Below are 14,652 nucleotides of genomic sequence, written 5' to 3' on the forward strand. Positions count from 1 at the left end.
AATTGCCTGGAAGGTGTCCCCAGAACAGCATCAGGAGGGGATGCTGTGATTGCCTGGCGTTTCCCAGCCCATCTCCACTGCTCTGAGCACAGCCCTCCCCAGATCTCTCAGTTCTCAGGCAGCAGAACGGGGCAGTCTGAAGAAATCAGTCCTGTGAATTTCCCCACATACCACTTCACATCCTGCGTCTTGAGGGGGAGCTGAGAGCACATATATGAACCCCGGATTTTCTGTGCTCTGCTCATGGCCAGAATCCTTGACAGCTACATCTTCCCTGCAGCTCCTCTTGCACCTTCCCCAACTTCAGCTTTATCTGGATCCCTGAAGAACTTCTGGAACAATCCAGTGCTTAAGCTTTGAAGCTTAAAGAGCTCTTTCCACCTTTGCTGCTGCTTTGATATTCATTATTTACTCTTTTGACATGTGCTTCCTGTAAACTCTGCCATCCAGAGCTGGCTTCTTTGCATGAAGTAAAGGCAACATCATCGGTAGCTGCTTCATTCCAGGGAAATGCCATCTCGGAGCCCTGATGCCTGCAGCTGCCTCTTGTGGCTTTGGGGCTTAAGGTGATCCTTGCAGCAATCAGTAAGGGAGAGAGCCTGGAAAAACCACCCAGGTGTGCTGCTGTTACTGCTGCTTGTGCTCCTGTGGTGTCCCCATCACCACCCAGCCTGGTCCTGGGTGTGCCTGGGGAATGGGCAAACCAGGCAGCAGCACCAGAACGCTGCAGGTGGAGAGCAGAGCAGGGATTTGCCCTGGAGTGAGAGGAGAGAGTCAGCTCTCAGTAAAAAGGATGGTCCTGCTCTGGTCCAGAGGAGCTGGATTTGCCACCAGAATTACCAGAGCTCCAGGAGAGGCAGGGCCAGCTCTGGGGACCAGCTCCTGCACCTCATCCTGCAACCAAACACTAAAGGACAATTCTTGGTACCTCGTGTAGGTCTGACAAACTTTGTTCTGAGCAACTCTCGCCCACGGCTCCCCAGGAAGGAATCTGCTCCTCCTGTTTGCCACTCGGATGTCAGTAAAAGAATGCCCCAGTGCAGCTTGGCAAACCCTGAAGGCAAAGAGCGACAGATCCCCAGGAAAGATCCCCAGCTGTCCCACAGCTCCTCCCCACACACCCTCCCGGCCGGTTTTGCGGGGCAACAGCCCCAACAGGTGGGAAAGGACCCTCTCCGGGCTGCACCTCAGCCCAGCGGGGCCTGCCGCCTTGCGTAATTGAGCAATAATTACCCACTCTTTCTTTTTTTAGACAAACACCCTAACTGTTGTACATGGAAAAGGGAAAAAAAAAAAAAAAAGGCGAGTATTAAGAGAAATCAAACGCCTCGTTCCGCAGAGGGGGAGCGGGCGCTGCTCGCAGCAGCTGACGATGCTCGCTCGGCGGCAGATGCGCCTCCCGGTGCTGCTCAGCCCCCCCGGCGGCGGCGCTCAGCCCCGGGGCTGCGGGGGAGGCCGGCCCCGTTGCGGGGAGGCAGGAGCCGCCGCCAGCCCCTCCCCGCCGCCGCCCGGAGCAGGAGCGATGCCCAAGTTTGCGGAGCGCGGCCGGAGCGGGGGGGGCGGCGGCGGGGCCGGAGCGCGGCGCTGCGGGCAGCGGGGGGGCCCCGTCGCCGCCCCCGGCCCGGCCCCGCGCTGAGCCCCGCACGGCCCCGCGCCGCCCCCCGGGGCCGCCGCTCGCCTCGCAGAGATGCCCCGGACGGTGCTGCTGCTCTGCCTGGCCCTCGGGCCGGTCCTGCGCGCCAGGTGAGTGCCGCCCCCCACGCCCCCTCCCTGCCTCAGTTTACCCGTCGGGGCAATGCGAGGGGTGGGGGTTGCAGTGGCAGAGCCTCTCCCCAAGCTCGCCAGCCCGGCTCCAGCGGGGATTTGGCACCTCCGTGCCCCCGGCTGTCCCTTCCAGCGGGTCCCGTCGCGGCAGCACCGAGTGCCTGCGTGTCCTCCGCACCCCGGGCTCCCGCTCCGCATGCCGGAATGGAGAGGGCATCCTGCTTTCCACCCTGCCATCGCTCCGCTGGCTGACCCTGCCGGGGGACCCTGCCGGGGACCCTGCCATCACCCCCTGGCTAACCCTGCCGGGGGACCCTGCCGGGGACCCTGCCATCACCCCCTGGCTGACCCTGCCGGGGGCCGAGCCCCTTCGGGGGTGCCCGGAGCAGGACCGGAGCGAGCTGCGCACCTCCGGGAGCTCCATCCACCACCGGGGCATTCCCACGTGAAGTCGGGCTGGCTGGGAAGGAGCTTGGGTCCCCCTCCTCGCACTCCATCCCGGGACCCCGAAGCCCCTGCAGGGTGTGCAGCTTGGCAGCGGAGGGCAGCGCGGGCTCCTGCCCTGCCCTGCTCTACAGGTTGGCCGCAGGTCGCGGCTCTGGGTGCCCGGTGCCAGCCCGGTGCCAGCCCGGTGGCCCCAAGGAGGCAAGCGGAGGCAGGGGCGGGCAGGTGGCAGTGCTCTCCCAGGGCCAGCCCTTCGTAGCGCTTTTCTGTAAACAGCGATGAAAGGGCCCACGCACAAGGGGGTTTCAAGTTTCTCTTTCCTTTTTTTTTCTCTTTTTTCTTTTTTTTCTTTTTTTCTTTCTTTTTTTTTTTTTTTTTACGATTCCTATCCCTGCTGATGAGTTTAATGGCTAGATGGGGAAAGAACATGTTGTCAGCAGATTGTTACCCCCAGGGCTTGGGGGAAGAGGGATTTTACTGGCTGAAGCTAATTGGCAGAATAAGCCGCCTTAAAGCCGATCAAATCCCATTACAGATGCAGCCAGGGACAGGGAGCATGAATCCTGCTACTAATGGTCTGCCCTGCCAATGCTTCCCGACCCCGGGGGTGGGCACAGACTCCATCCCTGCCATGGTCCTGCGTGGTTTGGCCTTCCCAGGGCCGAGGAGCAGGAGCTGCCCCACTGCTCATGCCCTGACACCCATCCTCTGCCGTGCCCTGGCACAAAACCTCCCGGGAGGAGATCCCTGCAGGTGCCAGAGGCACTGGAGGGCTGAGAGGGGGTGGATCTGTGCCCCACTGTCCCTGCAGTGCATTGCCACAAGCCCTGCATCTCCAGAGGGTGAGTTGTGAGCTGCAGGATCACACAGAGGAGTAATTACATGTATTGTATTAATGTATTCACATCCCCTTGAGCAGGAACGCTCACCCCACAGCTGGCCCAGCCTCTCTTCTGCCCAGTGCCTCAAGCCCTGCCCTGAGCCCTGCTTTGCCAGGAGCAGTGGCTGTGGAGCTTGGGGGGTGGGCATGATGGAGTGGGAGAGGAATCCTGTGAGAGGAGAAAAAAGAGCAAGTTACAGCAGGGTCTTGCTCTGCATTTGCTGCGTTTTTCCTGGGTGCAGTTGTGGAGGGTTTAAAATCTCCTCTTCCCTGTTCCTCATGGTGGGTGCTGGGGTGAGGAGCTCTGTGAACAGAGCTGTGTATGTGAGCTCTTTCTCTCTGGTACAAGCAGCAAGACCCTTCCCCTGGCTCTGGAGGGGCTGGATGCTTTTTGACAGGCCATCCAGCACTCCCCAGAGGGTGCCCCCAGCACAGAGGCTCATTCACCAGCCTCTCCCAGGGCACTGCCTCGGCTGGGACCAGGACAGCCAACTCGGAGCCCTGAGGGCAGGATCCCTGCACAGCATCAATCAGATGCTGGGCTGGGCAGGTGGCTCAAACTGTGCAGATTGGACCACTGGGACTTCATGGAGTGTGTTCTCAGAGGTAGGAAGAGATGTGAGATGGGTAGGGGACAGTTAGAGCCCCTCATCCTTAAATTCTCTGCCTGCTTCTAATTCAGAGTCCTCACCCCTGTGCCTACAACCCTAGGAGGCATTGGGATGGGTGAGTAAGGACACATTAGCATGTAGTAATTAGGATTGACCACAGTGCTTTTTGTTGCATTTGCTGCTCTCTTTTCCCTGGGAGCAGGGAAGGCTTTCAGCTGTGCTTGCAGCAGGGCTGGATACAGCCCGGGGATCTGCATCTGTGCTGGGAGGCTCCTGCCTCAGGGCCACCAGCAGCAGTGAGTAACAGTGGCTGTGCAGCCCAGCCAAGCACCACCAGCTGCCCCAGCAGGCAGGGAGCAGAAGTTTCTTCAAGGGCCCGTGGCTCTTGCTGTTCTTCCCTTCCTCCTGCCAAGGGAACACCTTGGCACACAGCTTGGGCACGGGGGGAGGGAGCCAGGCTCAGCTCCTCAGGTGACTTTGCCCAGCAGTGTGTGTTTGGAAGCCCCAGCCAAACAGGTGTCTGCTTGAGTAAAAGGGAATTAGGGAGTGAGGCACGGCTCTGCCCTGCTGAATTGCCAAGGGCTGCCCAGGGAGGATTGTCCAACCTCATCCATACATGTGAGCACATCCAAAAGGACACCTCCCTGCCGTGCCAGCCTCCTGCTCGGGGCACCAGCAGGAGCTGCCATGGCCCCAGCTCCTCTGTCAGGACCAGGGATTTCCTTGCAATGCCCCCAGTTCTGCCCTGCTGTCACCCCCTGCCCACACCGTGGCTGTGCCCCAGCCCATGGCCCTGCTCTGAGGAGGGTGTTCTGGCATCTCAACACGCAGAGGTGAGGAAACACAGCTCTGCCTTTCCCCCTGGCTGCACAGAGACATATGAGAAGTGGCTGTCCCCTGTCACCAAGCCAGCTGCTTTGTGCCTGGAGACGGAGCTGCCAGGCCAGGCAGTGTTCACAGCACGTTGGGGATCTCTCAGGTCTGCAGCGTGACATTTCCATTAGCAGCTGGAGGGGGGATGCACATGGCACCTTAACACCTCTTCTCTGCAATAGATCTTGGGCTCTTCCCTTCTCAGTTAAAGTGGGGCCACCAAGAAAAGAAACCAGAGAGGAGGCAGTGGCTTGCAATGGGGTGGCATGAGAGTTACACTCTTGACCAGCAAGGGCTGATGTGTGTCTATGTGTGAACAGGCACTCAGAAAAAGCATATTTTCTCCAGCAAAAACTGGCTTGCTTATGCTAAGATGGCTTAATATGGTTTAGTTGACTGGGATTAGCTGCATTAGCAAAAAGCATATTTTTGGTAGTGTCCCTGCATCTGTAATAGAGATGTGACTCCCTGGAAATGCTACCCCAAGCCTTGGTGTGTTCATCAGTGACACTAAATGGGGGGAAACCAGAAGCCTGAGAGCAGGGCAAGCTCAGACTGGGTTTGCTCAGCCCTCAGAGGGATGTTTTCATTTCTGCTGTAGCCTGAGAGTTTCTCAGAGAACGAGGATTTTTGGCAGGGCAGGGGGATGTGCAGAGTTCAGTGCTGGCAGGTGACTCCAAGTAAGGTCAAGGGAACACGGAGAAAACGTTTTGGTGCAGGAGGCAGCCTCCATCACCCAAAGCTCTGGCAGAAGGGAAACAGTTTGGATTGCATTTCAGATTGCATTTCCAATTGCATTTCTGATGACTTTCCCTCACCCTGAGCTGTGCTGTGGGCACATGTCCCTGGAAGGAGCGGGACCAGCCCCTGATGTGAGCCCTGTGCCACCCTGGGTTGGGCTGGCAGTGTGCCCTGTACCCCTCTGGGCTGGGCTGGCAGTGTCCCCTGTGCCACCCTGGGCTGGGCTGGCAGTGTCCCCTGTGCCACCCTGGCAGTGTCCCCTGTGCCACCCTGGGTTGGGCTATCAGTGTGCCCTGTGCCACTCTGGCAGTGTGCCCTGTGCCACCCTGGCAGTGTCCCCTGTGCCGCTCTGGGCTGGGCTGGCAGTGTCCCCTGTGCCACCCTGGCAGTGTCCCCTGTGCCACCCTGGGTTGGGCTATCAGTGTGCCCTGTGCCACTCTGGCAGTGTGCCCTGTGCCACCCTGGCAGTGTCCCCTGTGCCGCTCTGGGCTGGGCTGGCAGTGTCCCCTGTGCCACCCTGGGGTGGGCTATCAGTGTGCCCTGTGCCACCCTGGCAGTGTCCCCTGTGCCACTCTGGCAGTGTCCCCTGTGCCACTCTGACAGTGTGCCCTGTGCCACCCTGGCAGTGTCCCATGTGCCACCCTGGCTGTGTGCCCCGTGCCCCTGCAGCTGCTGGCTGCTCGGAGCTCCCTGCCCGCCCGCCTTTGGGAGCCAACATCACGGCGAGAGCCGGGCCAGAGCGCTGCTGGGATGGGGAAGAGCATCCTGCCAGCGCTGTTTAACACTCCTTCAGCGTGGTTGGAAAGTGCGGCGCAATCAGACGGGAAACAATGCGCTGATGTAGCAACACCTAATGCGTGGCGGCAGGCAGCCAGCTGCGCTGCCCGGCCCGGCCGGGGGACACGTCCCAGAGCTGCAGGGATGCAAAGAGTTCTAAAGCGATCGTGAAAGCGAGTTTTGGCTGGGGTTTTGGAAGAGGAGCATCTGACAAATCGGCCGCAACGTGTCAATTTAATGCTTTTCTGCCCCCTCCGAGCGCATCAACCGGGCTGAGCCTCCCCAGGCGCTGGAGGGAGATGGGATCTGTTAAAACCGAGAGCAGGCTCCCGGTGCTAAGGTGATTTCAGCATTTCTTGTAAGAAAAGGAAAGGCCCAAAGCAAGGGGGCCCCGGGCCGAGCAGGAGCGTTCCCGTCGAGGGTTCTGCAGCGCCGGCGCTGGGGCTGCTCAGCAGCGATGGCCCCGATGGCCCAGATGGAGCAGCACAGATTCAGTGGGTCAGAAGCCCCTTTTGATCCTGTTTTTTGTCCCTTTGGATTGGTTTCTTTTTGGATCCTTCATTTGCATGAAGGTTTAAGGTGCTCGATTGGCCATGACAGTTCTGTCCAGGCTGGCTCGTGGTGCACTTTACTGAGGTGTGTTCTGGTACCTTGAGTACCGGATTTCTTATAACTACCCTTTTAACCCCTTTTACAATATAACATCCAAACTAACAGCACATGCTTAACGATCTATCAACTATTTTACAACAGTTCCTAAGCTATTTTTAACAGACCCGTGGTGCCTGGTTGCACCTCGGAGCTGCAAGGCTCCAGCTGGGAAGTGTCAGCGCGGTGACAGCTCCTGCTGAGAGACCCTTGCTGTCGCTGGAGCAGGTACCACACTGCCCTGGCAGACATGGAGGGGGCTGTGCTGGCATCCTCTCCCACGTATGGCTGTGGCATTCCATGTGGATGAGCTGCCCTGAGCAGTGGCAGGTGGTTACAATTTCACGGGTGACCATGTGGACCTAATCTAATCAGACGGTTTAGGAAAACTCCTCTAGGAAAAGGGAGGAGTGTGAAAGGTTTAGAGAGGGCAGGGTTGAAAGGCAGCAAGAGAAGCTGTTGCTAAGTGGATGTTGTCCAAAGGAGGATGGATATGGGCTTTCCTTGCCTGGCTTGGAGCTGGGAGATTGGGAAGATGGGGCATCCTGAAATGGGAGCTCACGCCACAGGCTGGGGAGGAAGGGTTGGTGAGTGCAGGGAATGGGTTGTGGCAGGTCCTGGCCTGGAGGCAGAGGAGTTTGCATAAGGCTTTAATTTCCAGGGATCCGTGCAGGGCAGATGGCTGGTTTCCTGGCATGCAGGACGCCTGCATGGTACATTAGGACCTCTTTTCTCTGAAATGCATTCATTGCAAATGTCTTGCTCCCCAAAACCACTGCTTTGTCACTGTCTCCTCAGAGGAAGCCTGCTTCAGGTGTCAGCAGCAGGCAGAGTAGTGGAGGTATTTGAGGTGAACAGGCAGCTCTGGCAGCAGGAGCTGCTGGGTGGGATGAGCAGGAAGGCAGGGAAAGCAGGGACTGCCTCCCACACCTCGGGGATGAGCAGTGTGCCTCCAAAGGGAGCTGAGGAGGAGGTGAAGCACTCCATGCTAGTCTTTCCCGCTGGTGGCAAGGCCCCTGCATGTCTGGTGACCCTGAAGTGAGCAGAGGTGCCAGGCGAGTTGTGCCTTCTTAGCAGGGTGGCTGAGAGGAGATCCCTGAGCTCCTCATGCTCTGCCTTTTAGCTGCACTGCATCCTCCTCCTTTGGTATCTCTGAAACACAGCTATGCCCCTGCTCCCAGGGAGTGCCAGGGAGCTCTTACAGCCCTGAGTGTCCCTGCCCTCTGTCTCTCCTCTCCAGGTGTGAGAGCACAGAGGAATACGATTACGATTACCTCAGCATCAATAAAACCTGGGTCCTCACGCCCAAGGCACAGGAGACCGATGCCACGCAGATCCTCAACTCACTGCTCAAGAACTATGACAACAAGCTGAGGCCTGACATTGGCAGTAAGTGTCCCCTGAAGCTCCCTGTGGCCACACCTGGCCTGGCCATGTCTTGTGTTTCCCGTGCTTTGGTGCCTGCTGTAGCTGGGATTTTTGTTGTGGTAGAGCCACGCTCATCCCAGATGGGATCATTCCTTGTCTGATCCCCCTGCCACTGCTCCTGGCCCCAGCTGATGGTGCCTGTTTTCTTGTCTTTCCAGTCAAGCCCACCTTCATTGATGTGGATATCTACGTGAACAGCATCGGGCCGGTGTCTGTCATCCAGATGGTGAGTGCTGGTGTGCCTGCAGGGCACGGTGTCCCCTCCCCACAGTGCCTGCAGGGCACTGTGTCCCCTCCCCGTGGCAGTGTGAAGGTGGTGTTGACATGAGAGGAGGTTTCCTTTCCCTTGGTCAGGGTGCTCTGACCTGCTGGGAGCTGGAGAGCCCTGAGCACCATCGATGGTGATTGCTCATGTGTCCCCTCCCTGGCAGGGCTGGCCTAGCACTGGGGCAGCTTGTGTCATGCTGGCTAGATGTGGTGTGAAGGTGGTGTTGGCATGAGAGGAGATTTCCTTTCCCTTAGTGAGAGGTGCTCAGACCTGCTGGGAGCTGGAGCTGGAAAGATCTGAGCACCATCGATGGTGATTGCTCCTGTGCCTTCAGGGCACGATGTCCCCTCTCCGCAGTGCCTGCCTACAGTGTCCCCTCCCCGTGGCAGTGTGAAGGTGGTGTTGACATGAGAGGTTTCCTTTCCCTTGGTCAGGGTGCTCTGACCTGCTGGGAGCTGGAGAGAACTGAACACCATCGATGGTGATTGCTTGTGTGCCTGCAGGGCACGGTCTCCCCTCCCTGCCAGGGCTGGCCCAGCTGGGGCAGCTTCTGTCCTGATGCCTAGACATGGTGTGAAGGTGGTGTTGGCATGAGAGGAGGTTTCCTTTCCCTTGGTGAGGGTGCTCTGACCTGCTGGGAGCTGGAGCTGGAAAGATCTGAGCACCATCGATGGTGATTGCTGATGTGCTTGAGGGGCACAGTGTCCCCTCCCTGGCAGGGCTGGCCCAGCACTGGGGCAGTTTGTGTCATGCTGGCTAGATGTGGTGTGAAGGTGGTGTTGGCATGAGAGGAGGTTTCCTTTCCCTTGGTCAGGGTGCTCTGACCTGCTGGGAGCTGGAGAGACCTGAGCACCATTGATGGTGATTGCAGGGCACGGTGTCCCCTCCCCGCAGTGCCTGCAGGGCACCGTGTCCCCTCCCCGTGGCAGTGTGAAGGTGTTGTTGGCATGAGAGAAGGTTTCCTTTCCCTTGGTGAGGCTGCTCTGACCTGCTGGGAGCTGCAGCTGAATAGCCCTGAGCACCATCAATGGTGATTGCTCACAAGCCTGCAGGGCACCGTGTCCCCTCCCCGTTGCAGTGAGAAGGTGGTGTTGGCATGAGAGGAGGTTTCCTTTCCCTTGGTGAGGCTGCTCTGACCTGCTGGGAGCTGGAGAGCCCTGAGCACCATCCCTGGTGAGGAGCAAGGCTCTCGAGTGGCCTCGGGGAGCTCACAGCCCTTCCAGTGCGGGACAGTGCTGTCTCTGGTCTCTGCTGGCAAGGGGTGGCAGACGCTCCTGCCTGGTGGCTTTGCCCTCTCCTCCCTGGGAAGTGTGTGGGCACCAGGATGTTTAGGGCAAGGTGGCACCAGGGCAGTGTGTCCCAGGAGGGCTGAGAGAGGTACCTGCAGATGGTTCCCATGGTTTCTATGGCAGTGTGAAACTTGGGCGCCCAGGCCTGGCCTGTGGTGCTGAGGGGCCTCAGCTCCAATGGTTCTTCTTCATAGTGTAGCACCTTAGAGAGATGCCACCAGGACTGTGACAATTTCTCCTTATGGCTCAGGACCCAGCTGTACCAAAAGCTGTGAAAACACTTAGCAGAGACACTCTTTGATCAGGAGAGCAACTGTTGGCTATTTAATTTTCACAGGAAACTTCCTTTATTACTATAATTATTTTCCCTGCAAAGTCATCCTTTTTCCTTTTTACAGCAAGGAAGAAACCTGACTGCTGTCAGGTTTTGAAAGACTTCTCCAGTCCATTGGGCAGTGAGGTCGAGGGGACAAAAGCAAGATACAGCAAGGACAATTTGGTTTTTTTATTTCTCCCAATGCAAAACAGAGCAGGAACAAACCCAGCCCACTTAAACTAAGAAAAACCAAAAAAAACCAACACAAAAAAACAAGTTCCCAGGATGGGCAAGTTATTTTTACTTTCCAAAGTACATTTCCAAGGAACAAACCCCTCTGGGGATGGAGGGATGGTACAGTAGCTGAGGTACCAGTTCCACTCCAAGGAGCATTTTGAAGCAGCCCTTGTGGCTGCCACCACCAAGGATGTGCCCCTGGCACATCCAGATGGGCACTGGCTGGGCACCAGCTCACACCATGAGGGCACCATCAGGAGGCCCAGCAGGGATGGCCTCGAGGCTCAGAATTTCCTTGCATTGCTCCAGCATGCCCAGCTTGAGGGGCAGGACCACAGCCCGAGCTGGGTGGGTGTCACCCCCTGCTCTCATCATCATGTGGAATGTCACCCCACGTCTCTCCAAGGTGTGTCAGAGAGGCTCTTTTCCCAGCCCAGCAGTCAAAGAAGGAGTCAGAACTCTTCCATTCTTGTTCTCAAGGTTGTTTATTGTTTCTTATCTATAAAATTCTTTCTCTGGCCTGCCGTCTGTTCAGCAGGACAGACAGAGGCACTCTGACTGCCTTGGGGTGGTGTTATCTTTTATACTAAAAACTCCATGTACATTATTTACCATAACTTCCCAATACCTATCACCTATGTTAGACAGTGAGCTTCTACTCTAAACCAATCCCAAAGTGCCAACATCACAGCAGAAGATGGAGGCCAAAAAGAAGAAGGAGAAAGGCTGGACACACCCAGTCCCTTCCATCTTGCCCCCTGAACCCCCATTCCAGAAACCCCAAAAATCTATTTTGCACCGTGTGACAAACTATTATTCTACCTAAACTTTCGTGGCTTGCAGATCCTGACATAAGGCTGGTAATTTTTTCCATGGGTCATAATCGAAGTCTCAGGCATCTTGGGTTCTGTGCCAGGGTCTCTGAGCCCCCTGGCTGGGGCTTGAGCCACCCAGGACAGCCAGAGGGATGTCCTGGGTTCCAACACCCTGGCACAAGCCCCTGCAGCCCCTGGGGGTGTGGGGCCAAGGTGGCACACGAGCAGCAGTGCAGGGGCTGGCTGTGCTCACCCCTCCAGGTGAGCCTGCAGGTAGAGCACAAGGGTCATCTCACAGCTGGCTGCTCTACCTGCTTTGCACTGCCCAAGGATGTGCCAAGAAACCCACACAAAACCCAGAGCAGATCCTCATCCTTCCCTTTCCCTCTCATCCTTCCCTCACCACCCTTTTCCAGCCCTCTCTGCCATGGGAGCACTGCAGAGCCAGGCAGGTGCTAGCAGCAGAGAGTGGTTTCTAAAATCCACTCTGCATCCAGAGTTCATCTCTCCTCCTAAACAGGGAAGCTGCTGCTAGGCTGGTTTCCTAAGAAACACAGCTTCTGCCATGGTGATGGGGATGTGGGAACGTGCGTACGTCCATCCCAGGCTTGCAGGATTTTGGATCTGCTGGGCTAGCACCAGCCAGAAATGGCTGCAGGTACAGCAGCTTCAGGCACATTCAGTATCTCTGGTATTTTTGGGAAAACAAGATTCCAGGCAATGATAACAGCCACCCCCAGCAAGGGGAAAAGCTGTTGTGTGAACTCAGCCCTTACTAGAGACCAGGAAATCATGTGGGAGAGCTCAACCCATGTGTTCAGCTCTTTCTGAGAGAGTCAGAAGAAGCTTTTTCTCTTTGTGAAATGGGGCTCCACAAGTGCACAGGACCCCTGGAACTGCCAGCATCTGCAGGGCTGTGCTGGGCAAACTGCTGCCATGGGGCTGCTGCACCCCTCTGCAGCCTTCCCACCTGAGGAAGGGATTGCTCCTTGTGGGCATGGCCAGGAGCTGCTCAGGCAGGGAGGAAAGTGCTCAGTGTGGACAGTTTTGAGGGGTTTTGTTGCATCAGTCACAAGGGGCTGTGCTGTGCCTCTGAAGTGCCTTGGTGCTGCCAGTCCAGAGGTACCCACAGGGTCCCAGAATTCACCTGTGGTCTTGAGAAACCTCCATGTGACAGCCCAGGTAGACTCTCCAGGGATATCTCTCCTTCCTTGTTCTCTTAGGTAACCTCTTAAGCTTGAACCTGTGATGCCCTTGAACTGTGAAACCTTTTCCCACAAGACTGAGGTGATATTAAAGGTACTGAGAGCAGCTAGAGCCAGGTCTCAAAGCCTCAGATTTCTGCTATCTGTACCCTGTGTGCTTCCCCCTGCCCTTGGGAGAGGCTGTGTCCTGCTCCATGGTCTCCTGAAGCAAGAGGAAAGGGCAGTGACAAAGCTGCCACGGTGTCACCTCTAGACTTGGCTGCTTCACCCAGTTGTTTGGTGTTTGTTAGCTTTCCCATGCTGATGCAGTGAATTAAGTCATTCTGTGGGTCCTGCCAGCCCCTGGCAGGCTGGCATCAAACACATGATGGATGGTCTGTGCTGGGGACACGTCATTCCCACCCTGTCCCCGTTGGTACAGCTGCTCCCAACCTGAGAAGCTGTGCCCTCTCCCAAGTGCCTCCTCTTGCCTTTTCCCCCTGCACAACCTGAGGAAATGCACATTTCCAAGGGAAGGGAGCTAGAATTTGTCTCAGAGCTCGATCTCTCTTGAGCCCATGGTGACATTTCACTGTGCCACAGACAGAGAGGCTTGTGTAGGCTGGAAGGGCCACTGCAGGGGAAATGTCCCATTGATCTCTTTTACGTGCATTGCCATGACAGTGCCTTATGTAAATATTTCTCTCTCACACAGGCTGTGTGGAAGACAAAAAACCAAGTTCTGCTTTTCAGAGATACAGCAGCATTGCTGTGGCTGTTAGCCTGGACCACTGTGGCCTATAAATCTGCAGCTGGAGGCTACAGGATGGAGTAGAAGGTTCCAACTTCAGCAATCTGGTTTAAATCCTGGTCTCCTGTGATGCTCACCCTCAAAGGGTTAATGCCTCACTGCTGTCTTCATCCTGCTGGTGCTGTGGCAGGGATTGGAAGCTGGTCCTCCATAGCCACTGCCCAGCCTCCAAATGATAAATCACGTCAGGATACAAAACTGATTCCGGTCCTTAAAAATGAATAGGTGATTTGAAAATGCCCTGTGCTGGGTGTGAATTCTGCATTCCCTCATCAATCACTTGTCATAAATAACATTAACATTCAGGAGTCAGCAGAAGGTGGGCAGCTTTGGAGCAGGAAGAAATGTAAAGCGATTTCCTGATATCTTTTGTACACCAGAACAGCAGTCTTGTCTCCAGTTTAGGTGGCTGAGCAGATTTTATTCTGAAAAATATTCAGAATATCCTATTCAGATTGTATTCCCTCTTTCTGAGGGAAAGGACCCTCAGAAGGTGGGGTCCAAGATCAATGTGGCAGTGACCAGAAGCAGAGCTAGAAGATGGTTCAAGGACAGGAGGTGGGACAGGGGGAAAAGTGGCACCATCAGGTCCCACAGCTCTTTACCCCAATCACTTTCGTGGGCTGGGATTTCCTCCCCAACCCCATGAATCTTTGGGTGGGATTGGGGCACTCAGCACCTCTCAGGGTGGTGTGAAGCTGTGTTTACACCATCAGGGGAAGGATGCACTGGGCCACGAGCCCCTCCAGAGCTCTGCTGCCACTGAGCACTGGCCAGCAGCCCCCGGAGCCAAATGAGTTATCACCCGTGGTGCTGCAGCTTCCCAAGCCCTAGCTGGAGCTGGATGCCCAATTAGATTCCCATTGACACAGTGCTGAGGTGTCCCTGGCTTATCAGAGCTCAGCCTGATGCAAAGCCCTGCCTTCGTTCTCTGAGCATGTTTGTGGGAAGAGGTGCCAGGGAGGAGACTGGGTTCAAATTTTTCGCTGACTGGTTGTTTGCTGGAGGGATTTGTTCCTGGTTTTGTTTTGTAATGGCTTTCTTCCTATAGATTATAGCTTTAACTGGTGTCAAGGGCACCTAGAGCTCTGGATCACCTTCCTTTAGGGATGCTTAACTCTAAGGAAATGAAAGTAAAGCAGGTGCCAGCTATTGGGGCTGAGTGTCTCTCAGTCCTGAGGACGTCCCTGACGTGTCCATGAGGGACAGCATGAGTGAGGGGGGGGAAGTGCTTCTCTTCTGAGCCTGGGGATGGAGCAAGTCTTGCTCAGAACTTCTCAGATTCTTCCCAGAGGCCAGAGCTGAATGTCCTTTTCTTCCTTTCTTACACAAAACAGGGCATGAGGCTCGAGGAGCCAGACTGAGAGCATGGTCCAGACACTGTGGCAGCCTCCTGGCAAAGGTGAATGGAGACATTTCAGTCATCCTTGGTTACCTGCCTCAGGTGTCTGGGATCAGAGGCACTTCACTAGGGGCTGGTTGGGGTGCTGAGGACTCCTTTGTTTGCTGTGTGTGAGGAGGAGATGCCCTTGTGTGCCAAATTTTGTAGCAAAACAGAATGACAGC

The 14,652-nt window shown here is 56.2% G+C and overlaps 1 protein-coding gene across 1 annotated transcript in view; it reads left to right on the top strand.

The window, feature by feature from the left end:
* The first annotated feature begins 1,636 nt into the window (after positions 1-1,636).
* LOC136562752 (gamma-aminobutyric acid receptor subunit gamma-4) overlaps positions 1,637-14,652 on the top strand; it is a 42,132-nt gene continuing 29,116 nt past the window's right edge. The window contains exons 1-3 of the mRNA XM_066559750.1: positions 1,637-1,743; positions 7,979-8,127; positions 8,325-8,392. Coding sequence (XP_066415847.1) covers positions 1,688-1,743; positions 7,979-8,127; positions 8,325-8,392 — 273 coding nt within the window. The 5' untranslated portion in view covers positions 1,637-1,687. The remainder of the gene's footprint in view (positions 1,744-7,978; positions 8,128-8,324; positions 8,393-14,652) is intronic.

Source organism: Molothrus aeneus, chromosome 14 (assembly GCF_037042795.1).
Source record: "Molothrus aeneus isolate 106 chromosome 14, BPBGC_Maene_1.0, whole genome shotgun sequence".
Taxonomy (NCBI): Eukaryota; Metazoa; Chordata; class Aves; order Passeriformes; family Icteridae; genus Molothrus; species Molothrus aeneus.